Below are 27,011 nucleotides of genomic sequence, written 5' to 3'. Positions count from 1 at the left end.
AATCAAGTGCCTGTGCCTCCCGTGTGTCGAAACCTGTCCCCCGCCCCAACTGATTTTTAAAAGGAAACGCATCTGGTATATAATAAACGCACAAAACTTTGTTTCGTGTATTAATTTATAATTACTCACACGATGGTCGCCAAGGAGTCCCAAATACTGTCAACTTATTGATGTTTCAAACCAAACGGAAGAACTCGGTGTAAACAAGCTGACTGCTCACTCTCCTCTTGTGAACAGTCCATATCAGTACAAACTGTGTCGTCTGATTCAATGTTTGCAATGCCTGCTTTTAATATTTCTTTCTTTTTTTTTTTAAATTGAACAAATAAAAGGATGAACTCCTCTATACATGTGTTCAAAGAGATGTAGCTCCAAAATTTAGATTATCAAAGATAGTGAACTACATCACATCAGTTGCTTGAAAACATAGATTCAGTCATAGAAATTATATATTGGGAAATGAAGTGACAAAGTTTTGTGCATTTTTCATGTCCTCTATGTCTTTTATTTTTAGAATCAGTAAGGGGGTACAAACAAATGGGAGGAAGTGCCAATACTACACAAAACCATTATAGTCCTTCAGTCTCCATTTGTAACAGAAACGGTGACTAGCATTTAGAAACTAAATAATGTTTGTACATGAGCAGTCAACATATGTATTCAATGAATTGGAACAGAAGCAAAAATTAATGACGCACATTCAAGATTACCACCATCCATACTTTGTATGTCCTATAATTATATATTTTAAGTACTAAATGTGTCAGATAAATGAATTGACTATAGTATAGTGGCTGTAACCAGTGAAAGCCCTCTCTCTCACTCTCCTTCTCTCCCTCCACTATCTCTCATTAATTATTCATTTGCTTAATTATACATTAATGTATGTTTTTTTTGGCTTGAAATGTGTGTGTGTGTGTGTGTGTGTGACTTGGATTTTTAATATAGCTCTAACAATTTTTCATTCATGTTGCTATGATGTCTGCAGTGTGGCAGTTTAGAGTGATGTCTAGCACTGGAGCATGATGTACCACCCAGTCACATTATCCTGACACCAGGCCGACCAGTCCTAACACTAACTTCTCTTAATGCTGAGTGCCAAGCGAGGCAGCTGTTAGAACCATTTTGTAAGTCTTTGGTACAACTCGGCCAGGGATCGAACCCACGACCTCCCACATCCGAGGCGGAATCTCTGACCACTAGGCCACTGGAGCAGTTCGGCTTGAAATTTTATGTCTTTTCTAAATGTAAATTTCAAATATGTTCAAGCTGCTTTTTTATAAAAAAAATAATGCCATGTTTATTCTAGGATGTGGGAATAATGTTAATGTTTCAGATTCACACTGAAAAATGAATCAAATGTGCTAAAATTACAAAACATATTTTCAAGCCCTTTATACCATCATCAAGTCTTTTATTTAGAAATTCCCCCTTCTTTTGAAATGAAGGGTAGAATTTTCTGCCAAAATGTTCATTTTAGAATAGACCAAGTGAATGACATCATGATTGCATTTCTTGTATGTTTTTGAAAAGGACCTAAATGAGTTACATGTGTCCAATCCAATATTGTGTAATAAAACAACTGTAAAATATGACACTGATAAAATTTTATGCTAGCAACCTAGCCTTTTGCTCTCTCCAGTTCTTATATACCAGTGAATTGCTAGCAAGCTAGCCTTTTGCTAGGTCCAGTTCTGATATGCCAGTGAATTGCTAGCAAGCTAGCCTTTTGCTAGCTCCAGTTCTGATATGCCAGTGAATTGCTAGCCAGCTAGCCTTTTGCTAGCTCCAGTTCTGATATGCCAGTGAATTGCTAGCAAGCTAGCCTTTTGCTAGCTCCAGTTCTGATATGCCAGTGAATTGCTAGCCAGCTAGCCTTTTGCTAGGCCCAGTTCTGATATGCCAGTGAATTGCTAGCAAGCTAGCCTTTTGCTAGCTCCAGTTCTGATATGCCAGTGAATTGCTAGCCAGCTAGCCTTTTGCTAGGTCCAGTTCTGATATGCCAGTGAATTGCTAGCAAGCTAGCCTTTTGCTAGCTCCAGTTCTGATATGCCAGTGAATTGCTAGCTGAAAACAATGAACTATAAATTCCTTGCTTGTGATATTTTATATAGAAAATGCAACATACACTAGTGAACATTGAAAATAGTAAATTTTTGCCAGCTGAACATATTAAAATTTGAAAATGTGTATAGTAGAGAAAAATGTTATTTTCAAGCCATGAATACACTTGCAAAAACATGGCTATTTCTATACAGTCTAACAAATGCATGAGTAATGAGAAGTGATAGGTTTCTGTATCAATGATATTGTTTCCAGATCTAAATAATCTGTCAGTTCACAGCATAAAGTTAAATTCTAGTGATTCTAGTGATTCCAGAAAACCTGACTTTTTCAGTATGATCGCAGTGGTCATTATAATACCTATGCATTGGCAAATATTTTAGCTTTAATGATGTTATTTAGTTTCTTGTCCTGTAATAAATGTTAGAGTTAAAAAAGCTTGAATATATTCCCACCTAGCTCAGTTATCAAATTTTTAAAAAAATGGTATTATAGATATGTCTTCAACACTTATCAGACATGAGAAATATACTTTTTATAATAATAATAATAATACTATGTCCCCTGTTTTTTGAATGTGAATATATAACATGTTAATACCTGAGCTGATACCTGGCTTCTTGTCATATTACACATAGGTCTGTATCACCTGTTTTGCATGAAACATTTCTGCTCTGCATAAATCATTTCTGCCCAGTAACTATTTGAACTTCTTCATGGATTGAAACCAAATTTGGTTTGTAGCTTCATTTTAAAACAACTTACGATAGTTTTGTTTAGAGTTTCACCTTTTTGTCGACAGGGGACATAGTATCCGTATTTCCATCAGCCCTTCCATTATCTGTCTGTCCATCACATATTCATTTCCATGCAATTACTTTGAAGTCATTTGAAGTTAAGGAATTGTATTCTCATACATCGTTTAAAGGTGTGTTCTGTACAACACTGGGAATCTAGCATCAAAACCATGGTCAAGGCTCAGTATTAAAAGTTCATATAATGCATCAGCATTGTTGATGTATTTGTTCTTCAGGCACCATCCATCATGGATACTATCTCTGATTCGTGTCAGATTGTCCTATATCACACTCTACAGTTAGTTTCTGTCTGGATTTTGAGAGTTGGTGATCATAGGATTTTTTGCCAGCAATTCACTATTTGAGATATACCAGCAATTCACTGTCAATTTGAGATATGCCAGCAATTCACTGTCAATTTGAGATGTGCCACAAGACAAGATTTTTCAGTCATGGTTTTCTCACAGGTCCTAAAGGGGCCTTATCCCACTCTTCCACCAAATACCTTGTACTTTGTCACAGGGTTCACTCTGAAGTTATTTCATGGGACAGAATAATGTTTTAAATAGATGAGCTATCCAAAACACTAGGTACCTGTCAGAAACAAATACATTTTTTCTGTTGCACATCTCTACTAAAACAACTATTAGGAAGTATACAACAGTTACTTGCTAACCATAACATTACAAAATTACCAATTGCTTGATCAGTTCTCAAATTTTAAAATTTACTAAACTGAATATTACTTAAGTGAGCCATATTCAGGCCTATTACTAATTCCTAACACAAATTACCTTGTAGTTCAGATCAGCTTCTAAAGAGATGTCTACTCTTGAGCAGTCAAACAGTGTCTGACTAAATTTCTCAGCTCATCAGGCTAATGATAAAGGACTCAACCAAAGTATAAGACTTCCATTGACATAGTAGATCTTAAACATCTCACTATCTACACAATATACAGTATTGCAGAAAAGTGAGAAACTGTCTGGAACCAGAAATCAAAATATCCACAGCAAATTAATTTCACATTTTATTAACTAACAACATGCCTCTGGTTAATTTTGTCATCCTTAAAGCAAATAACATTTTGGCAAATCAGTTTGCAAATTAGTTTGCAAACATTGTAAATTCTCATGAAACTATTTTGGTTTACAGAAAATGTTGTGAATCAGATGTGTACGGATAAGGTTTCATGAGAGTAATGGAAGGTTCAAAGAGTGGTATGTTGACAAAAAAAAATTGGGTCAAGGTTATGGCAAAGTTGTTTCCCAAGGTTAAGCTGCTGTAAAGGTTCAAATTTTTGTAAACTGACAAACCTAATTAAACTCTATTTTCAGAATGTTTTCATGGAGCCAATAGATCGCTGCCTTGATTTCCCAGGAGAATTTCATTTTGTGGGAAGACAGGATGTTTTGGCAGAGCTGGAAAATGCATGGAAAGAAAATCATTTAATATTTGGTGTATATGGACTACGATCAGTGGGCAAGTCAAGAACTGTTAGAGAATTCCTGAAGAGAAAATATTGTGAGATTCAATCATCAGTATTACAGGGTTTAAATGTAAAGAAATTGTCAGTTTTTCAGATGGATTTGAAATTTATTGACAACAAAGAAATCCTTTACACCCAGCTTTGTGCAAGCTTAGGGATTTTACCTCAAGGAGTAAATCTCTCAAACACTAAAAAACATTTTGACACTTGTGTGGAATATATTGTTAGTAATAGGGATCTCTTATATGTTTTCATCTTTGAAAATGCAGAAAAAACATATGAGATATTTTTTGACACAAAGGAAAAATGTACAATGAAAGACGAATTGCAGAAGCTCTGTGTTGATCTTGTATCATCGTGTACCAATGTGAGAATCTTTATTACATCCACCACACAATTGCTGTTTGCACAGACAAAGAAGGTATTTTACAAATGCGAACTTAAGCCAATGTCTCAGGAAGATTCCACACAACTTCTAACCTCAGTCGCTCCTGAGATGTGCTCACACGACTGTACTGAGAAAATTGTTAATCTCTGCTGTGGCCTTCCCCTGGCCCTGATTATTGTGGGATCCAATTTGACTCAAGAGGGCTTCCAAGAGCCATTGGATTTTGTGGAGTCCCTTACTGAATGCAGGATGAAGGCCTTGAGTAATGAAAGTTACCCTAAGGAGGATAGAATAGGTAATATAACACGGTAATGCATATAGTAAAACATTGTCTAATGATCAGTTCAATACTGAGATGACTCAACCATAAGGATAAAAGATCTGAATAAAAAATGTGTTGCTTCTGAATTTCTGTGTCTCACAGTCTTGGAACTAAGACCACTTTTCTATTGCAGATTATGACCAGTAACTCCAGACTTGTTTGATAATTTCAGTTGACTTCCCCACAGCAAAAAATATTCACAAAAGCTATTCTGTTAATTACATGAGTCATACACCATGTGCTAAAGTGAAAGGGAACACATTAAAGTGGTTAACCAAGCCATTCAAGAATCAACTGGTGTTTATATATTTGTGATCAGTTATGTTTTCTAAGAGGACATGGCTTGAGTTATCAAAACGAAATAATTTGAAGCATTTCATAAAGTATGCTGAATCCTAAATATTAAAGTTTCAGACTCCTAATGTATCTTTAAAAATTCATTTCTTGCTATAAATTACACATAGTAAGTTTTGAGCTTAAGAGGATTTCCTTATAGTTTTCTGCTTTGCAGGCTTCAGGCAAGAGAAGGCATCAGAATGGTTTCAGATAGAACTGTAATCCCAGCTAATTATTGGATCAATTTTTGATTATGGAATTCTTACCCAGTCAGTGGAACATTATCCCATTCCATTCACCCCAGTTTATTTATGCTGATGCTGATGATGATGCTAACAGCAAGGTGGCAGTGGGGATTGAAATCACATGCAATAAACATTTCACTTTCTTTAACTTAATATTACATGAGTACTATATAAATTTAAAACAAATTATTATTATACTTGTTATAATCTATGTATAATTCAGCAGATGGTTAAAGCCTTTGATATCTCAAAACTATGAGTAACAATAAAATGGGAACTTTGACATTTAAGAGTTGTGGTAGAGGAAACATCCTCTCCATAAATGTAATAACCTATATATAAGGATAATATCCCATCCTAATAGCTAATGTCAATCTATAGGGGTAATATCCCATCCATTATGGTAATATCCCATCCATTAGGGTAATATCCTATCCATAGATGTAATAACCCATCCATAGGGGTAATATCCCATCCATTCAGGTAATATCCTATCCATAGATGTAATAACCCATCCCTAGGGATAATTTCCCATCCACATAGTTAATATCCAATTGATAGGGATAATATCCCATCCATTTGGGTAATAGTCTATCCATATAGATAATATCATGTCCATGGGGGTAATATCCCATCCATAGAGGTAATATATCCTATTCATGGAGGTGATATTCCATCCATAGGGGTAATATCCCATCCATTGAGGTAATATCTGATCCATAGGGTTAATGTCCCACCCACAAAGCTAATATTCCACCCATAGCAGCAGTGTCCTATCAATGGAGGTAATATGTTATCAGGGAAGGTAATGTCCCATCTGTAGAGATAATATACCATCCATATGGGTGCTATCCCATCAATAAAAGTAATATCTCATCCAAGTGGATATTGTATCCCATCCATAGAGGTACACTTCTATCCATGGGGAAATATTCCATCCACATAGATAATATCTCATCTGTTGAGATAGTATCCCATGTACAGATGTAATATCTCATCCATTGGGGTAATATCATCTCCATAGATGTAATAAACTATCCATAAGGATAATATCCCATCCACATAGCTAATATCCAGTATATAGGGCAATATTCTATCCATTAGGGTAATATTATATCCATAGAGATAATATCCTATCCTTGAGGGTAATATCCCATCCATAAAGGTAATATCCTTTTCATAGAGGTAATATCTCGTCCATCAGGTTAATGTCCCATCTACAGAGGTAATATTCTATATATAGCAGCAGTGTTCTATCCATGGAGGTAATGTTTTATCCATAAATGTAATATCCCATCTGTTGAGATAATACAACATCCATATGGGTGCTATCTCATCAATAGAAGTAATATCCCATCCACACTCCTATCCATGGAGTAATGTTTCATCCACAGAATTAATATCCCATCCACTGAGGTAATATCCCATGTACAGAGGTAATATCCCAGCCATTAGGGTAATATCCTATATATAGATGTAATAACCCATCCATAGGGATAATATCAAATCCAAATAGCTAATATCCAGTCTGTAGGGATAATATCCTTACCATTTGGGTAATAACCTATCCATAAAGTTAATAACCTATCCATAGGGATGATATCCCAACGATATAACTAATATCCAATCTATAGGGGTAATATATCCCATCCATTAGGATAATATTCTATCCATAGAGATAATATCCTATCCATTGTGGTAATATCCAATCCATAGAAGTAATAATCATTCCATTGGGGTAATATCCCATCTGTAGAAAATTTGCCTCATGTCAGCTGTATCATGGCATGCATGTTTTCAAATGTGTTTTAATTAAAGGGATGTGAATGGTATGGGTCATAATGAAAACAACAATTTAACACATATTTATATTATATAGTAACACATATTTATGATATTATATAGTAACACATGTTTATGATATTATATAGTAACACATATTTGTGATATAGTAACACATATTTATGATATTATATAGTAACACATATTTATGATATTATAAAGTAACACATATTTATGATATTATATAGTAACACATAATTATGATATATAGTAACACAATGTAACACATATTTATGATATTATATAGTAACTTTTAAGGTGTGTTACAATTTAAATAATTGTATGGTTTAAATAGTATGTACAACAATTTTAATTCCTTTTCTGAACAAATTCTTGTACAACAGTATCACCAACTAAGGTTATGAAATTCAATTTAAGTATAAAAGTATATTAGCTAAGGTTATGACATTCAGTTTATGTTTAAAAGTATACCAACTAAGGTTATGGCATTCAGTTTATGCACAACTTATCACCAACTTAGATTAAAACATTACTGGTATAGTTGTTGCACATATTTTTCACAATGGCAAGGAAATCATCATATTGACTTCAAGATTAATACTTTCTACATTGTGGGAATCAATATTTGAGGTAAATTGTCAGTCTTGTACCCTCACCTCCTACCATCCCAAAACAGACAGGTCATGTGTACTGATGACCACAGTGTATGTTATCATCATAAAGGAATATTAGAGGTAATTTTACCATATACTTGATCTAGTTTTTCAACACATTTGACATTTGAGATCTTTAGGGATCAAGACCATGGTACATTCTTTTGACATAATAGGGCTCAAGACCATGGTATGTTCTTTCCATATATTGTAATGGGGGCTCATGGGATGTTCTTTCTATATATTGTAATAGGACTCATGGTATGTTCTATCTATATATTGTAATAGGACTCATGGTATGTTCTTTCTATATATTGTAATGGGACTCATGGGATGTTCTATCTATATATTGTAATAGGACTCATGGTATGTTCTTTCTATATATTGTAATGGGACTCATGGGATGTTCTTTCTATATATTGTAATAGGACTCATGGGATGTTCTATCTATATATTGTAATAGGACTCATGGTATGTTCTTTCTATATATTGTAATGGGACTCATGGGATGTTCTTTCTATATATTGTCATAGGACTCATGGGATGTTCTTTCTGTATATTGTAATGGGACTCATGGGATGTTCTTTCTATATATTGTAATGGGACTCATGGGATGTTCTTTCTATATATTGTAATGGGACTCATGGGATGTTCTATCTATATATTGTAATAGGACTCATGGGATGTTCTATCTATATATTGTAATAGGACTCATGGTATGTTCTTTCTATATATTGTAATGGGACTCATGGGATGTTCTTTCTATATATTGTAATGGGACTCATGGGATGTTCTTTCTATATATTGTAATGGGACTCATGGGATGTTCTTTCTATATATTGTAATGGGACTCATGGGATGTTCTTTCTATATATTGTAATGGGACTCATTGGATGTTCTTTCTGTATATTGTAATGGGACTCATGGGGTTTTCTTTCTATATCTTGTAATGGGACTCATTGGATGTTCTTTCTATATATTGTAATGGGACTCATGGGATGTTCTTTCTATATATTGTAATGGGACTCATGGGATGTTCTTTCTATATATTGTAATGGGACTCATGGGATGTTCTTTCTATATATTGTAATGGGACTCATGGGATGTTCTTTCTATATATTATAATGGTGCTCATGGGTCGTTCTTTCTATATATTGTAATGGGACCCATGGGATGTTCTTTCTATATATTGTAATGGGACTCATGGGATGTTCTTTCTATATATTGTAATGGGACTCATGGGATGTTCTTTCTATATATTATAATGGTGCTCATGGATCGTTCTTTCTATATATTGTAATGGGACCTATGGGATGTTCTTTCTATATATTGTAATGGGACTCATGGGATGTTCTTTCTATATATTGTAATAGGACTCATTGGATGTTCTTTCTATATATTGTAATGGGACTCATTGGATGTTCTTTCTATATCTTGTAATGGGACTCATTGGGTGTTCTTTCTATATATTGTAATGGGACTCATGGGATGTTCTTTCTATATATTGTAATGGGACTCATTGGATGTTCTTTCTATATATTGTAATGGGACTCATGGGATGTTCTTTCTATATATTGTAATGGGACTCAGGGTATGTTCTTTCTATATATTGTAATGGGATTCATGGTATGTTCTTTCATATATTTCGTATATTTATAATGTGAAAAGTGCAATTCAGCTTATAAACAATGCTCACTTCTGTATGAGAGATGGACTGTTATTATTGTAGGTGAAAGAAAACCCTAAAGTAATAAAATAGTATGTATAAAATCTATATTGATCCTTTAGCATTCTGGTCAAAGGAAAACAAATTGTCATGGAGTATATACAAGTTCTTCATTAAATATCAGTCCATGTAGGAGATGAAAATGTTAACAGGCATTGAATCATTAGGTTACTCTTTTTAACTGATATTGGACCAATCACTTTTTCATATGAGATATTCTGTTGCTTTAAAATGTCAAGTTTGCAATAACTCAGAACTGAGGACAAAATGTCTTTGAACAAAGGTCACATGACATTCACTGGATTGTCTTTTTCTATTTATGGGCTAGGTCTGTTACCTCTGAGGCAGTTCACACGTGAGTTGCAAGATACAAGCAGCTGATCTTGATGCCTAATTACCATATGTATAAGCAAAAACATAATACTGCATGTAAAGTACACTGAAAAATTTCAATGAATGTATGAATGAAATCTGTTTCCATTAGAATGTATTAATGATAAATTGGATATGGTGAATTCTTTAAATATAAAATATTGCCAATTGTTTTACTACTACTAATAATAATAATAATAATATTTTGGTGCATGTTATTTGTTCAAGGTTTAATTTTTGAACAGTGAACCTACATTCAGAGCTCACCTGTGCACAAAGGGTGGCTATATTATATGAGCTGTGGGTCCACCCTATTTGTGGTGGAATATTAAAGAACTGCATTTAAAAAACTGAAGGTTTCTCATTGGCCATAAACATTAGCTGAAGAAAACAATTTCTTGAAAAGATGTTTATGTATACAATCATGGTTTGCAGTAGTAGGCTTGAATCTAAAACCATTTCGTTTATTGCTGTCATTACTCAGGCACTACAGGATCTAAACAGGGAGATCTCACCAGGCCAGATATTGATAGCTGGCATTACAAAGGAATTTTTCTCAAACACATGCCACACAACATATAATTTTCATAATTTTGGATAGATCATGCATTGGATGTAAGCATGTTTTGCCAGACATATCACAAGAGTATAGTAATTTTTGCTCAACAGTAACATTACCATCTCTTTGAGTTTAATTAGTTGTCAATGTCCATCTCATTCTCATACATATATATATATATGATAATGACTAGTTATCTGAATACAGTTTATACATCCCAATGTGTATGGTGCTCAGTGTTCACTGCACTTCGTTTGTACACTTGATTGTGTATTCGATTGTTCTGTCTTTTATTCCAGAGGACTTGTATAGTGAATTCCTGCTAAAGTTGACAGTTGTTTTCCAGCAGCGATTGGCGGTTCTTGGCTTCATACCAGGCACATTTAGTGCAAAACAGGCAACAGAAATATTAGGTACTAGAGTAAAGACACTCAATTATTTCAACCACCCTTTAAATGAGACCACTATCTAGTAGTTGCCATGCTCAGTCTTTCCCATTTACATTGTAAAAGAGCTAACTTATCCATTGAAATCTTGCCATCTCTAAATGAAAATCACTTTTGTGCAGTATGATATGTGGTCTTAATTGGTAGGTTAACTATTTAGTAATTATAATTGATTATTTACTCTTATTTTATTTGTACACGTATAAATCATTTCACACTTTTGTTTCATTTCATTTACGATATCAGTGCTCTTTCTGTATGCTATAAAAAATATGAAATTGTTTAGCATACCTGAACAATTTTTTTAAAAATTCACTGGACATAATTCTGTATTTGAACATTTACTTAATCCATGGCAACAATAGGACCTCCTTCCTAAATCAATGACAACAATAGGACCTCCTTCATAAATCCATTCAACAATAAGACCTCCTTCCTAAGTCCATGGCAACAATAGGACCTCCTTCATAAATCCATGACAACAATAGGACCTCCTTCATAAGTCCATGGCAACAATAGGACCACGTTCTTAAATCCATAAACCGCTCCGGTGGCCTAATGGTTAGATCATCCACCTTGAAATATGAGGTCATGGGTTTGACCCCCGGCTGAGTCATACCAAAAACTTCTAAAAATGGTACTAACAGCTGCCTCGCAAGGTGCTCAGCATTAATAGTTTAGTGTTAGGACTGGTCAGCCTGGTATCAGTATAATGTGTCTGGGTGGGACATCATGCTACATGTCTGCAGCATGATGCCCCAGTGCTATACGGCCTATAAACTGCCACACTTCAGACATCGTAGCGATATGACTGAAAATTTGTTAAAGCTACATTAAAAATCCCAATCACACATGCTCTTAAATCAGTAAATTTAAGTGCTAATAAGTAAAACATTTTGTGTGTAAAACCATGAAAATTTATACCTATGAGATAAATGAATTTGCATTTATTTGATAGAGATGAAATAGTTTATTGAAAAATAGGCAGATGCTATGGAATTGACATTGCATCTCCAAAATACATCTTATTTGAGGAATTATACAACAGTGAAAGAATTATAAATTGACAAAGCATTTTCAAGAGATATATTGTCTGATTACGGACTTTCATGTCACCAAATATAGTATAATTATGTTACATAAAAAGATTTTATTTTCTATCACCTGGGGACTAATTCTTGCCACAATTTCTATGTCTTTTTTAAAATTTTACAGTAACAGCATCACTTGTGCACCAGGCAACCTACCAAGGAAAACTCTAGACCATATGAATGGTTTTCATTGTTTCGATTGGAAGATTAAATAGCTAGTATTTTAATTACTGCAAATTTTGTGTCACAAACTCCCCAACACTCAGTCAGCTACTTGAGATAGGGAAGGGTGAATGCTTAGGACAGGCGACAGTCACTCAAGGAATGAAGACTAAATTAAGACTCACAGCATAACTTATACAAATAATATAGCATTTATTAACATATAACACTAATATTGCATACACTCACACATTCCCAGTAGCACTACCTCTCATGATGATTGCTGTTGTTGTAGGGTTTAACACCATTTTTCAGCACAAGATAGGCTATACATGGTGGCCAGTATAGATGGTTGAAGAACCCGGGAAAACTCTAGAAAGAACCACCAACCCACAAGAAGCTACTGGCAAGCTGTCTCGCATACCCACATTGGCTGAATCTGAGACTTGAACCCACGCAGACAGAGGTGAGATGGCAGAGATTCCTTATGCTGTGCGCTTTAGACCACTCAGCCACCCGGGGCCCCACCTCATGAAACATCATAGTCGTTTTTATTGATAACACATAATGATAGGAAAATCAGTGATAGAAAATGAATAAGAGCAATCATGTGTAAAACAAGCACCTGCTGCTAGATATTGATAGTGTGAAATAGTTGTTTTTCAAATGAGCAATGAGTTTGATAATCAGAAATAAAATTACTGGAGGATAAGTTATTCTAGTTGATTATAATGAGTCTTGTAGTGAAAAAGTTATTGATTTAAAATTATATGTGTAAAATAGAATTTTAAATTATGTGGTTAAAATAGAATTTTAAATTATACGGGTAAAATAGATTTTTAAATTATGTGGGTAAAATAGATTTTTACATTATGTGTAAAATAGAATTTTACGTTATGTGTGTAAAATAGAATTTTACATTCTGTGGGAAAAGTAGAATTTTAAATTATGTGGGTAATAGAATTTTACATTATGTGGGAAAAGTAGAATTTTAAATTATGTGGGTAATAGAATTTTAAATTATGTGGGTAAAATAGAATTTTAAATTATGTGGGTAATGTAGAATTTTAAATTATGTGGGTAATAGAATTAGCACAGCATTTACCAAACATTTAGAAGTCAGTATTTCATTAGGAATTATCAATATTCTTAAATTACATAAGTCAATAACATTATTTATTTATTCAGTTAGCATAAAACGAAAACAATTAAATGCTACATACATGCATACATACAAACATACATATGTACGTACGTACATGCATGCATACACACACACACACACACACACACACACAGGGGCCCTGAGTGGCCGTTTGGTCTAAAGCAGTCTCTGTTACAGATCGCTGCCATCTCACCTCTGTCTGCGTGGGTTCGAGTCATGGATTCGGCCAATGTGGGTATGTGAGAAAGCTTGCCAGTAGCTTCTCATGGGTCAGGGGTTCTTTCCGGGATTTTCCTGTCTTCTTCCTTCACCGTTAATACTGGCTGCCATGTATAGCCTATTGTGTGCTGAAAAATGGCTTAAACCCCACAACACACACACACACACACTATTTTCTGAAATATGCTTAGCATTAATATTTTATAATGAAAATCATAACCCTTGCAGCAAAATGTTTTACTTGAAGCTAATAGTTTTTCTAACATTAATATCCAGTCATCAAATGAAAGATGGAATCAGGACCCTTGTTACTTCTCAACCCCTGGGAACACACATATACACAGTCCTCAGTTACCATATTGAGGAATTCCTTATATACTAGTCAGTCATTTTAATTCAGTGCATTGGAGACCCAGGTGGCCAAGTGGTCCAGAGAGCTTGCCATTATAGATCACTGCCATCTCACTCAGTTCACATGAATTCAAGTCTCAGTCTCAGCCAATATGGGTATGTGAGAAAGCTTGCCAGTAGCTTCCCATGGGTTGGTGGTTCTTACCAGGGCTTCCTTGGTTCTTCTTCACCAGTTATACTGGCTGCCATGTATAACCTAGCTTGTGCTGAGAAATGGCATTAAACACTAAAATACAACACCATAGCATCAAGAATACAAATATTATGATGCCAAATTTAAAGATTGCTGTTCTCATTCTTAGTTATTCAGGTATATTACCTATAACATTTGACTGTTATTAGCTATTCAGATATATTACCTATAACATTTGACTGTTATTAGCTATTCAGGTACATTACCTGTAACATTTCACTGTTATTAGCTATTCAGGTATATTACCTATAACATTTGACTGTTATTAGCTATTCAGATATATTACCTATAACATTTGACTCTTATTAGCTATTCAGGTACATTACCTGTAACATTTCTGTTATTAGCTATTCAGGTATATTACCTATAACATTTGACTGTTATTAGCTATTCAGATATATTACCTATAACATTTGACTGTTATTAGCTATTCATGTATATTACCTATAACATTTGACTGTCATTAGCTATTAAGGTATATTACCCATAACATTTGACTGTCATTAGCTATTCAAATATATTAACCATAACATTTGACTGTAATTAGCTATTCAGGTTTTTTACCCATACCATTTGACTGTTATTAGCTATTCAGGTATATTACCCATAGCATTTGACTATTAATAGCTATTCAGATATATTACCCATAACATTTGACTGTTAATAAGTATTCAAGTATATTACCCATAACATTTGACTGTTAATAGCTATTCAGGTATATTACCTATAACATTTGACTGTTATTAGCTATTCAGGTATATTACCCATAACATTTGACTGTTAGCCCCTTTTCAGTGTCTTGTACAATTATACCATATTTAGCTTGAGATTAACTTTGAAGTTTTTATTTGTTTATTGTCTAGGCTACCTTGGTGGAAGTTCAACATAGCACTCACTTTGGTATCTGTACATGTCCATACATACATCCATCCACACCCAGTGTTAAAGATTTAGATTAAACTCAGTGTTAATGATATTTACTTTTTACCTAAATAAAAGGTGGTCTGAATAAAAATGTTTTGCAGTTCAGTAGTATTATCATTTTCTCAAATATAGTTGTCTACAATGTCATGGTACTTTGTACGTGGATACATCCTGATGTGTACAATACCACTTTACCAAAGCAGGTCAGTGTGACCTATATTTCACACTTCTCTGACTGTGGTTAAGGTTTTCATTCAGTTTTTGATGTACTATCATGCAGTTTTGTGGAAGGATACATCTTGTTAGGTAAAATATCAAATCACAAAAAATTAGTCAGTTTGACCCAGACTTCATTCATCATTGACTTTAAGTTTTGGTCAGTTTCTTGGGTACTTTTGCCAACAAAATCATGTAAATTGATATATCAGTGTGTTTTGGTGTGTATAACACCTTCCCATTATATTTAGGTTGCTATTACCTATATTTAATGCTTTTATCTTCTATGTCTTTTGTCAGTTTGAAGCCCACTATTATTCACAGTTTTGTGCAGCATGCACCTGAGTGACTTCGAAACCAGTCTGCCAAAAGTAGGTCACTTTGGCCTATATTTCATCCATCATTGAGCTTCTTTGGATGTACAAGTTTCCATGGTTGGGTCTTGGAAAAGTTGATGAAGTTTTACATACATTTTGTCTTTTGTAAGCTAAAAAAATGTCCCCATTGTCCAAGCTCAAGGGTGGCCTTGACAAGTAGATCTTGTCCCAGTTTGAGGTTTTTTGTGGGGGTTTTGTGGGGGGGTTTTGTGAAGAAAAGTATGAAGATATGAAAACTAAGCATGTATTAAACTCCAGTCTATGGTTTATGGCAATTTTGATGCTACAGTATTAAAAGTAAATTTGCAACATGAACATTGCTGTCATATTTATCATAATCTTAATTTGATTCCTTGTTAATACTTATAATTAAGCGCTATTTCATGTTATAGCATGGTATGAAGAGATGCAACCAAAGCATGAAGTTAACTGGAATTGTACCCCTATGTATAACTGAATAATTGACTAGATGGTAATTAATACTATGAGTAATCAGAAGTGTACTAGTGTATAACTATAACTGACTAGATGGTACTTAATGCTATGAGTAATTAGTAATGTATCCCTATGTGTTTCTGAATAATTGACTGGATGAAAATTAATGCTATAGTAATTGGAATTGTACCCCTATGTGTAACTGAATAGTTTTATTTGGCGGTAATTAATGCTGTAAGTAATTGGAATTGTACCCCTATGTGTAACTGCATAGTTGATTAGGTGGTAATTAATGCTGTAAGTAATTGGAATTGTATCCTATGTAAAACTGAATAACTGGCACCATCATTAATACTGTATTAATAATTGGAATTGTACCCCTATGTGTAACTGAATAGTTGATTTGGTGGTAATTAATGCTGTAAGTAATTAGAATTGTACCCCTATGTGTAACTGAATAGTTGATTAGGTGGTAATTAATGCTGTAAGTACACCACTCCCTCGATAACTCGCACACATCGGGGTCCAGAAACATCGACTGCACTATAAGTGAGGCGCGAGTTATCGAGGGACCTATAAAATAAGCCCAAAACCAATAAAGTGATTGACGACATAATGAAGAAATAAGGGGGGGGGTAGGCAGATTATACTGTTGAATACTCACTTATAATCGTTCTGAGATTAAATGTTAATAAATATCTCTTCATAACGGTGTACTTTATTATTTCCTCATAAGACAACATTAATTTCAGGATAAATTACAGTATATTGAGGTGATCATCAAAAACATTATTCCACGTGGTTTCCATTCACTTAACATGTGTACCGCTTCACACATTGTGTACTACGTCACTAATTTTTATGTTGAATTGGATACATTGTAGTTTTATTGTTTGATCCAAATTAGACGTTTTTTTATATACAAAAGATTGACTCTTTTTGAGAAACAGTGTCGATCGGACGATACATAGATAAATATTTTTGAATGTGATAGAAGTAAAATGGAAACAAAAAAAAGGGTTAATCAGTACAGACGTATTTAATTGGTCTATAAATTTAAAACAACGTAAATTAGAACAAGTTAATACTTGCCGTTTGTGCCACGCTTGACAAATATCAATTCACTTTTTGAAAAATCAGTTATTTGTGTGTGTGTGTTCCTCCTTGGTTTCTCTGCCGCCGAGCAAAATCCCTCAGATTTCTCAACTGCATGAGCTTTACGTAGTCAACATTTTTGGTCTCCAGCCATCTTATGGCAATATCAACATATTTGATAGCTTCCTGTGCAGAGGGGTGGAGGGTGCAACATCTGCGTCTGCATCACTTTCAACACTTGTGTTACTCCAGTTAGAATCGTCTTCTGCTGCAAATTTGTTCGCTATAGAAATAATTATAGTTTCATCTGACATGTATTCAGCTGTGGGGCAATCATTGTCAGCACAAATCCACTCCTCCATATCATCAAGAGAAATGCCCATCTCAGGACCATGAGTCTGTACGAATTTCTCCCAAACAGCCTCGGCATTAATGACATCAGTTTCACTGAAACATTCGAAGTCACTATCATCGTCGTTGTCTCTGTTACTGTTTTGCTTTATGTCAAAGGCAGCTCCAAGATCCTTAATCCAGCACCCGAGGTCTCTTGTAATCGATTTTTTTTTTAATGCAAAGCCGGCATGTACATGTAATTAGGTTCTCACAGAAGTACTCACAGGTTTCGATGTGACGGTTGATTGACTCTTTTCATGTTTTCAATGAACAGAATATATTGTGATTATAATGTTTACACTGAAACGGAATTAAAGGATTAGAACGTGACTTTCACACAGGAAGACGTTTAATTGGTGTTCATTTCATTCTCTGTTGCCACCTGTTAGCATTTACCAGAAGTTTTCATTGATCGCTATTTCACCAGACTGTTTATTTACAGTATACTGGCAATTATTTATCATAAAAACTTACATAATATATGATATCTTTAAACAGAGGTTTCGCTAGGATTTTAAAACTGGGTCTTTCTGCCTCTGAAGTCAATCACTAAATATCAGTACATTTTCTCACTCGGCTGCTAGTCAAAGCCTATGAACTAGCCTCCTAGCTGTTGCATCACGTTCTTTTTTTTTTTTTTAATGTACTCTTATAAAATGGCAACAGTACATCAAAGAGTCTTTCAGTCATTGTAAATATCAGCACAGTTAACTGATCAACACATTTTCCCACAAAGCAGGTGGCTGAAACAGGACCAGCAAATCTTTGAATTTTCCCGCGCACCTATTACATGCGTACGGAGGACTCCCGCCTCAGTGATTTTCTGTGTCCCAGATCAAAAATTGGCGTCCAAGTACGAGTAATTAAGCGTTTTCGAGATCTCTGAAATTAATTCTTGTTTGGAACTTGCAAATTTCAAAATATGGATTATATTTTTACGGGCATTAATCACCATTTTCGATGATAAAACGAGCAATGTATCAGGGTTTAATTTATCAATTCTTATCATAATTTTTTCATGTTCAGCATATTTTAAAGATATTTTAAATACATTTTCTCTGGAAAAAATCGGGAGCCAAGACGGACACCGCGTTATAAGCGGGATCGCGAGTTATCCGGGCACGACTTATCGAGGGAGCAGTGTAATTGGAATTGTACCCCTATGTGTAACTGCATAGTTGATTAGGTGGTAATTAATGCTGTAAGTAATTGGAATTGTACCCCTATGTGTAACTGAATAGTTGATTTGGTGGTAATTAATGCTGTAAGTAATTGGAATTGTACCCCTATGTGTAACTGAATAGTTGATTAGGTGGTAATTAATGCTGTAAGTAATTGGAATTGTACCCCTATGTGTAACTGAATAGCTGATTTGGTGGTAATTAATGCTGTAAGTAATTAGAATTGTACCCCTATGTGTAACTGAATAGTTGATTTGGTGGTAATTAATGCTGTAAGTAATTGGAATTGTACCCCTATGTGTAACTGAATAGTTGATTAGGTGGTAATTAATGCTGTAAGTAATTGGAATTGTACCCCTATGTGTAACTGAATAGTTGATTTGGTGGTAATTAATGCTGTAAGTAATTGGAATTGTACCCCTATGTGTAACTGAATAGTTGATTAGGTGGTAATTAATGCTGTAAGTAATTGGAATTGTACCCCTATGTGTAACTGAATAGCTGATTTGGTGGTAATTAATGCTGTAAGTAATTAGAATTGTACCCCTATGTGTAACTGAATAGTTGATTTGGTGGTAATTAATGCTGTAAGTAATTGGAATTGTACCCCTATGTGTAACTGAATAGTTGATTAGGTGGTAATTAATGCTGTAAGTAATTGGAATTGTACCCCTATGTGTAACTGAATAGTTGATTAGGTGGTAATTAATGCTGTAAGTAATTGGAATTGTATCCTATGTAAAACTGAATAACTGGCATCATCATTAATACTGTATTAATAATTGGAATTGTACCTCCATATATAATTGAATAATTGACTTCATCATAATTAATGCTGTAAGTAATTAATTGGAATTGTATCTCCATGTATAATTGAATAATTGACTTTATCATAATTAATGCTGTAAGTAATTAGAATTGTAGCCTATGTATAACTGAATAATTGACTTGGTAATAATTAATGCTGCAAGTAATTGGAATTGCCCCCCCCCCCCCATGTATTATTGAATATTTGACATGGTAGTAATTAATGATGAAAGTAATTGGAATTGTACCCTATGTATAACTATTTGACTTGGTGGTGATTAATGTTGTTATGTGTCACTGATATGCCAAGATTTTACAGGTTCCATTGATTTTTGTATTTAGGCATATCAGTAGATACAAACCAAGATAAAATCCTCCTATGAGACTTTGTTTTGTTGAACAGATGAGCATCACAGCATAGCAGTAACCAAGAGTGAAGTGCTTGTTCCACTGAAAAGGAGGAGCATGTTGACATATCATCCGGATACAAAGCGACTGGATATTCATGGCATCTTAAGAGACTGCCTTGCTGTCTACGTAATCATAAAAGATCTCCCAGGTGACCTTTCATCAGTAAAACATATTATTATTTTAAATTAACTGTGATACTGTATTGCCTGTAACACTTTGTACCCCTGTAATAATAAAAATTTCAAGTGTTCAAATTATTCTAGATTAAAAAATGATAATTTCATTAAATACTTATAATTTGTATGGATTGTTGGCATGTGAAAACTAGAATGTATAAAAAATCAGACTACCAAAAACTAGAGTTTATGAAAAACTAGTGTATGAAAGATGAAAGACAATTAAGTAAGATGATTTTACAAAAAAGTTCTAATAACTTGTTCAATGTTCTCTTGGTAGCCCTCCTGTTGGTATTAAGTAGACTCTTAGGTGGACGAAACTTGATAATCAAAAGGACAACAATGACTTTATCACCATTTATGCCAGTACCAACTGGTAGGGTGGATGGGTGGGATTATAAGTAATTTATGGATGGGGTAGGGCTGTAGGTAATTTATCAGTGGATGGGTGGGGCTGTAGGTAATTTATGTGTGGATGGGTGAGGCTGTAGGTAATTTATGAGTGGATGGGTGGGGCTGTAGGTAATTTATGTGTGGATGGGTGGGGCTTTAGGTAATTTATGAGTGGATGGGTGGGGCTGTAGGTAATTTTTTAGTGGATGTGTGGGGCTGTATGTAATTTATGTGTGTATGGGTAGGGTTATAGGTAAGTTATGAGTGGATGGATGGGGCTGTATGTAATTTATGAGTGGATTGGTGGGGCTGTAGGTAATTTACGAGTGGGTTTGTGGGGCTGTAGGTAATTTATGAGTGGATGGGTGGGGCTGTAGGTAATCTATGAATGGATGGGTGGGGCTATAGGTAATTTATGAATGGATGGGTGGGGCTGCATGTAATTTATGAGTGGGTTGGTCAGGCTGTAGGTCATTTATGAGTGATTGGGTGTGGCTGTATGTAAGTTGAGTGGATGGGTGGGTGGGGCTGTAGGTAATTTATGTGTGTATGGATGGGGCTGTATGTAATTTATGAGTGTAATGGTGGGCAGTATGTAATTAATGAGTGTAATGGTGGGCTGTATGTAATTTATGAGTAGGTGGGTGGGGCTATAAGTAATTTATGAGTGGATGGATGTGGCTGTAGGTAATTTATGAGTGGGTGGGTGGGGCTGTAGGTAATTTATGAGTGGATGGGTAGGGCTGTAGGTAATTTATGAGTGGATGGTGGGGCTGTAGGTAATTTATGAATGGGTGGATGGGACTGTATGTAATTTATGAGTGGATGGGTGGGCTGTGGGTAATTTATGAGTGGATTCGTCAGGCTGTAGGTAATTTATGAGTAGATGGGGCTGTAGGTAATTTATGAGTAAGGGTGGGGCTTTAGGTAATTCATGAGTGGATTTGCTTCATCTTTGCTGGGAGAAGTGCACTGTGGCACTCTGGAGTGTAGCTGGGTGGAAGCAGAACAGGCCTAGTCTCAAAGCCATTCTGACCCTCACAGATCATCTATCCGGAAGAGTGTCCTAGGATTCTGTCTGTAGAGCCACCTTCTTGTGCTTTAGAAGCAGGGGAGCCTACCTAGAAGAGTTGTAAAAAAAGCACAATCTAGCTCAACCCCAGAGCCTGCTGGTATATACCCTGCATGGTGTACAAGATGTACCCAAAGTTACTTAAATGTCTGCTGGGACTGATGCAGGTGATGTGGAGGAAAGTAGGCCTGGTAGACTTTGATCTTGGTGTGCTCTGTAAGCACTGTGTTTTCCCACACCCTCTTTGTTAGTAATGCCATGATGGTGTTTGCTTTCAGAAGCCTTATGTCCAGCTCTGCATTAAGCAAGAGAGTATTACTAATGGTTGACCCCAGGTAAGTAAAGTTGTTGACTGTTTCCAGGGTGACACTGTCAATTTTGGGCAGTGGTGGCATCTTGCACATTGATGTTTGTTTTGTTCAGGCTGATGGTGAGCCCAAACTGTTTGCAGGCATCAACGAAATGGTCTCCCAGTCTTTTGAGGACTGGGAGACCTCAGTGTGCATCACAAGAGCCAGTTTATCTGCAAAGAGCATCTCCCTGATGAGCACCAACCTCTCTTTGGTCTTCGAGCGCAGTCATGCCAGGTTGAACATCCTTCTGTCGGACCTGGTGTGCAGATATATGCTATCAGTTGTCGAGTCGAAGGCGTAAGAAAGGAACAGGTAGAAGATGATCCCAAAAAAGGTCGGTGCCAGCACGCAGCCCTGCTACATGCTGCTGTTGATGGGGAAGAAGTCTGAGGCGGATCCATTAAAACAGGACTGTTCCCTTCATATCGGCATGGAAAGAGATTATCAGGCTGCTGAGTTTTGGGGGGCAGTCAGTCTTACTGAGAAGTTCAAATAGGCCCTTCCTGCTGACCAGGTTGAAGGCCTTGGTAAGGTTGATGAACATCATGTAGAGTGGCTGACCTTGCTCTCTCCTCTTCTCTTGGAGTTGTCAGAGGCAGATCATGTCTGTTGTTGACCTGCCTGCTCTGAAGCTGCACTGAGATACCAGGTCCACACGGTCCACCAGCAGCTGCAGCCAGTTGAGGATGATGTGGGTGTACACTTTGCCAATGATGTTCAGGAGCAAGATCCCTCTGTAATTGTTACAGTCACTGCGGTCACCCTTGTTTTTGTAAAGGGTCACAGTGGTGGCATGCGCATGTCTTGGGGGACTGTTCCTTCCTCCCAAACGAGGCTGAGCAGCTCATGCAGCGGCTGAAGCAGTGTTGGTTTCCCACTTTTGATGGCTTCAGGCGGGATGCTGTCACTTCCTGGTGCATTGTTGTTTGGGAGGGAGCTCCTCTAAGGTGGGCACTTTGTCAAGCTACTTCATGGTGGGCAGTTTCTTTATGCTGCTAAGGGCCACATCGGTGACTGACATTTCTCAGGAGTATAGCTCTGAGTAGTGCTCCACCCATCTGGCCATCTGTTGCTCATGGTCTGTGATCTTCTTTCAGAGATTTCTTGGGGGGGGGGGTGACCCTTTTCACTGTTGGGCCTAGAGCCTTCTTGATGCCACTGTACATACCTTGGATGTTTCTAGACTCGGTGCTGTGCTGGATTCCTTCACACAGTTGCTGACAGTTCTCATACGTGCACTGTCTTGCAATGTGTTGGGTGATGCGCCCAGCACTTCTGAGGGCAGCAAGCATCCATTCATTGGGGCATTTTTTGTAAGCTATGAAAGCTTTTCGTTTGTCTTTGATTATTGGTTCCATCCTTGAAAGGTATGCGTTAACCAGTCCTGACTAGACCATTCCTTCTTGCCAAACGTGAACATGGCTGTGCTGTAGATGGCACCCTTCATAACATTCCACTTGGCTGTGGCATCATGCTCTGGCAGGTCCAGGAGAGCCTGGTCCAGGGCAAATATATACTTCTTCACCTTGGAGGGGACCGACATCTGCGCAGTGTTGATGTGAGGGTGACCTTTGGGTTTTGAGCAGTGTAGTGTGTGGCTGTAGGTGCACCCTGCTGCTCATGAGGGTATGGTCATAGTTGCAGTCTGCTCTGTGATAGCTTCTGGTGGAGAGGACACTGTTCAGGGCAAAGCACATGGTGATGACCAAGTTGAGCTGGTGCCAGTGATGAGACCTGGGGGTGTTTCCATGACAGTTTGTGTTGTGGCTTACACTTTAAGAAGGTGTTTGTAATGCACAGGTCATGGTAGGTGCACAGCTCCAATAGTCTCTGACCATTTTCGTTGGTCTTTCCAGTGCCATGATGTCCAAGGCAGGTAGGCCATGACTCAAGGTTCGCACCTACTCTGGCATTAAAGTAACCAAAGAGGAATAGTGGCTTATCTTTGGTTTGATTATGAATGACGTCTACACATATTAATGAGGAATACTGGCATCTGATTGGCTGAGATTGCTACCATTATTGAGGAAGTATTTCTGATAAGATTTCATATCAAAATCGTGGATAAGTTTGTTCATTTGCATACAAATAAGGCATTATTACAAAATGTCAAGCACACTAGGGTCTCTTGGTAGTATTTGTGAGTAATTATTTAAATGTCTTTTAGCTTTTCTGTATTTTTTTAAGTTAAACAATATTTATAGGAGTGCGGATAAAGTACTGCAAAATATTCACGGAGGAGATGGAGAAGATAGCTAAACAGATTGACTCAAGGGAGTACACAGAAGCACTTGCTGTATTCAGTTTGGAGTACCCCAATCTTCAGAAACTGCTCAGACTTCTGTCCATTCATGAGAACACCAAAGAAGACACATATCCCTTCATGATTCAGATATCATCAACTTGTTCATCACTGATTGAAAAATTCCTGGCAGGTATGTGTATTTTGTGTACATATATTCCATCTATCCTGGTCTGACCTGAATTTTCACCCAATCTCTGCAACTAACAAACATTTTAAAGAAATCTACTTGCACTTCAAGGCTTGGAGTAAGCATCTTAAATGATGTAGGAATAAATACACTGAGTAATAAAATATGTCTCAGTTGTCAAGGCATACATGCACGTACATACATTTAGAACACTACTACATAGTTAGGTGTTTTGTTGAGTCAAAGAACAAGTTATGGAGTATGAATACATTAAGGTTATCAGGCTGAAATTAATATGGTGTATGAAGACACTGAGGTTATGAGGCTGGAAATAATATGGTGTATGAATACACTGAGGTTATGAGGCAGAAATTAATATGGTGTATGAATACTTTGAGGTTATCAGACTGGAATTAATATGGTGTATGAATACAGTGAGGTTATGAGGCTGGAAATAATATGGTGTATGAATACACTGAGGTTATGAGGCAGAAATTAATATGGTATATGAATACTTTGAGGTTATCAGACTGGAATTAATACGGTGTATGAATACATTGAGACTATAAGGCTGAAATTATCTATGCCATATCCAGTGAGTTATTAGTTTCAATGCAGAACAGAATGTTTTTTATAATAGTTACATACCATTTTTATACTATAACCCATGTCTGTCTGTATGTCACATAATGTTAAATCAGATCCATCATGTCCATCACAGATTTTGTTTCTGCTCAGTAACCTTTTAGGAACTTATTGGATTTAAACCTATTTAGAAGACCTAGGTCAAGTTTGATTTAATCATTTTTTTGGATGAACTTGGTCATGACCCTTGTTTGACTCAAAACTTTGCCAATACATATTAAACCCATTCCACTTCAACTGCACCATATTGCTGGAGTCATCCATGTTCTATGGATACATTTCTGGTGAACTATACAGTTTAAATCAGATTCAGAGCACACTGAGATTCATTAAATTTCAGTGAAATGCACAGAAAAATATCATGTCTGGCTGTCCATGAATGGAAAAATACCAGATGTGGATGTCCATGCATGGAAAAAATATCATGTGTTGATGTTTATGAAAGCATCCACAGTATTATTATATTAACTTTGCTATGTAGTTTGAATGCACATATTATTGAAATCATTTCTTTGGCTTCTGTGAGAAATAATTTTAATTGATAATCAATACTTAAAACTTTCATTGGTAATAAAGACTTTATTAAAATGTTTCTATAAATTTCCTAAATTACACAGATTACCTTTTTAAGCATATGAGCGTAATTGATTTATTATCTTAACTAATTTTAATTCAGATGCATTTGGTAAATAGTTCCAGCCAAGGTGTGTGGTATGGAAATTTGTTGTGTTTGATATGGAATAGTCTGCGGAGTGAACATCTGGATTGAATGCATAAAAATAGTGATATTAAATATAAGTACTTAAGAGCTGTTTCACATATTCCTTACATTAAAATAAAGTCCTTACATTAAAATAAAAAAACTTTTACAAACATATAATTACAGCACAAAGGACTCAAAGTGTATGCATTTGAAATGTGGTGTGGTATTGTTTGCATTGTGGAAGGCTTTTCTGTACCAATGTAATATGAGTGTCTTAGGTATGAAATAAAGAACAAACAATTTGATGTCATATGTATGATCTGTATTTCAGCTGACAGTGAGAAATTCTATGACTGTAGTCTAAAGCTGGCATCACAGTACGGGAAAGTCAGGGATGAGGCCGTCATTAAAATTGCTTATGGTAGCATGCTGACCATGTCCAAGGTAAACAGAAAGATATTGTATCCAAATGCTGCATGCCTTTTCTATTCATTATTATTCTAAGTTTTTGAAGAAACAGTGGCAATTAGGTGATACTGCCCATCCATGTAATGTTTTATAACTCTTTCTTCACTGCTAGAGACTTCAAACATTGGAACATGATAAGGGTGGTTTTATGTGCACAGTGGTTTTATACTTTTGATCCATACCATAAGAGTGGAGCTTGGGTGGTTAGGTGGAGACTTTTTGCAGGTCATGTTGTCAGTTAGGAGAAATTAGCAAAACTTGGCCAGCAGGACATGTAACACTGAGACTAGTAACACTAAGATTAGTAATATTTAGACTGGTAATATTGATACTAGTAGCATTGAGACTAGTAATACAGAGACTAATAATATTGAGACTAGTAACACAGAGACTAATAATATTGAGACTAGTAACACAGAGACTAGTAATACTGAGACTAGTAACATTGAGAATTTTAATATTGAGACTTGTAACACTGAGACTAATAAA

At 35.9% G+C, this 27,011-nt stretch overlaps 1 protein-coding gene across 1 annotated transcript; it reads left to right on the top strand.

Annotated features, from left to right (window-relative positions):
* Positions 1-187: 187 nt before the first annotated feature.
* LOC149769403 (uncharacterized) lies at positions 188-26,515 on the top strand (the record flags this gene model as incomplete). Its single annotated transcript, XM_089949905.1, has 7 exons — positions 188-272; positions 989-1,247; positions 4,199-5,033; positions 11,054-11,167; positions 20,273-20,428; positions 24,479-24,709; positions 26,386-26,515. Coding segments are annotated over exons 2-7 (1,481 nt in total), but the record flags the coding sequence as incomplete, so codon positions are not given.
* Between the last annotated feature and the right edge of the window lie 496 nt (positions 26,516-27,011).

This window comes from Sinohyriopsis cumingii, unplaced genomic scaffold, assembly GCF_028554795.1.
Source record: "Sinohyriopsis cumingii isolate HCF-2022 unplaced genomic scaffold, ASM2855479v2 utg003819l, whole genome shotgun sequence".
Classification (NCBI taxonomy): domain Eukaryota; kingdom Metazoa; phylum Mollusca; class Bivalvia; order Unionida; family Unionidae; genus Sinohyriopsis; species Sinohyriopsis cumingii.
The sequence above is the reverse complement of the archived record's forward strand: the minus strand, read 5'-3'. Positions and strand labels throughout refer to the sequence as shown.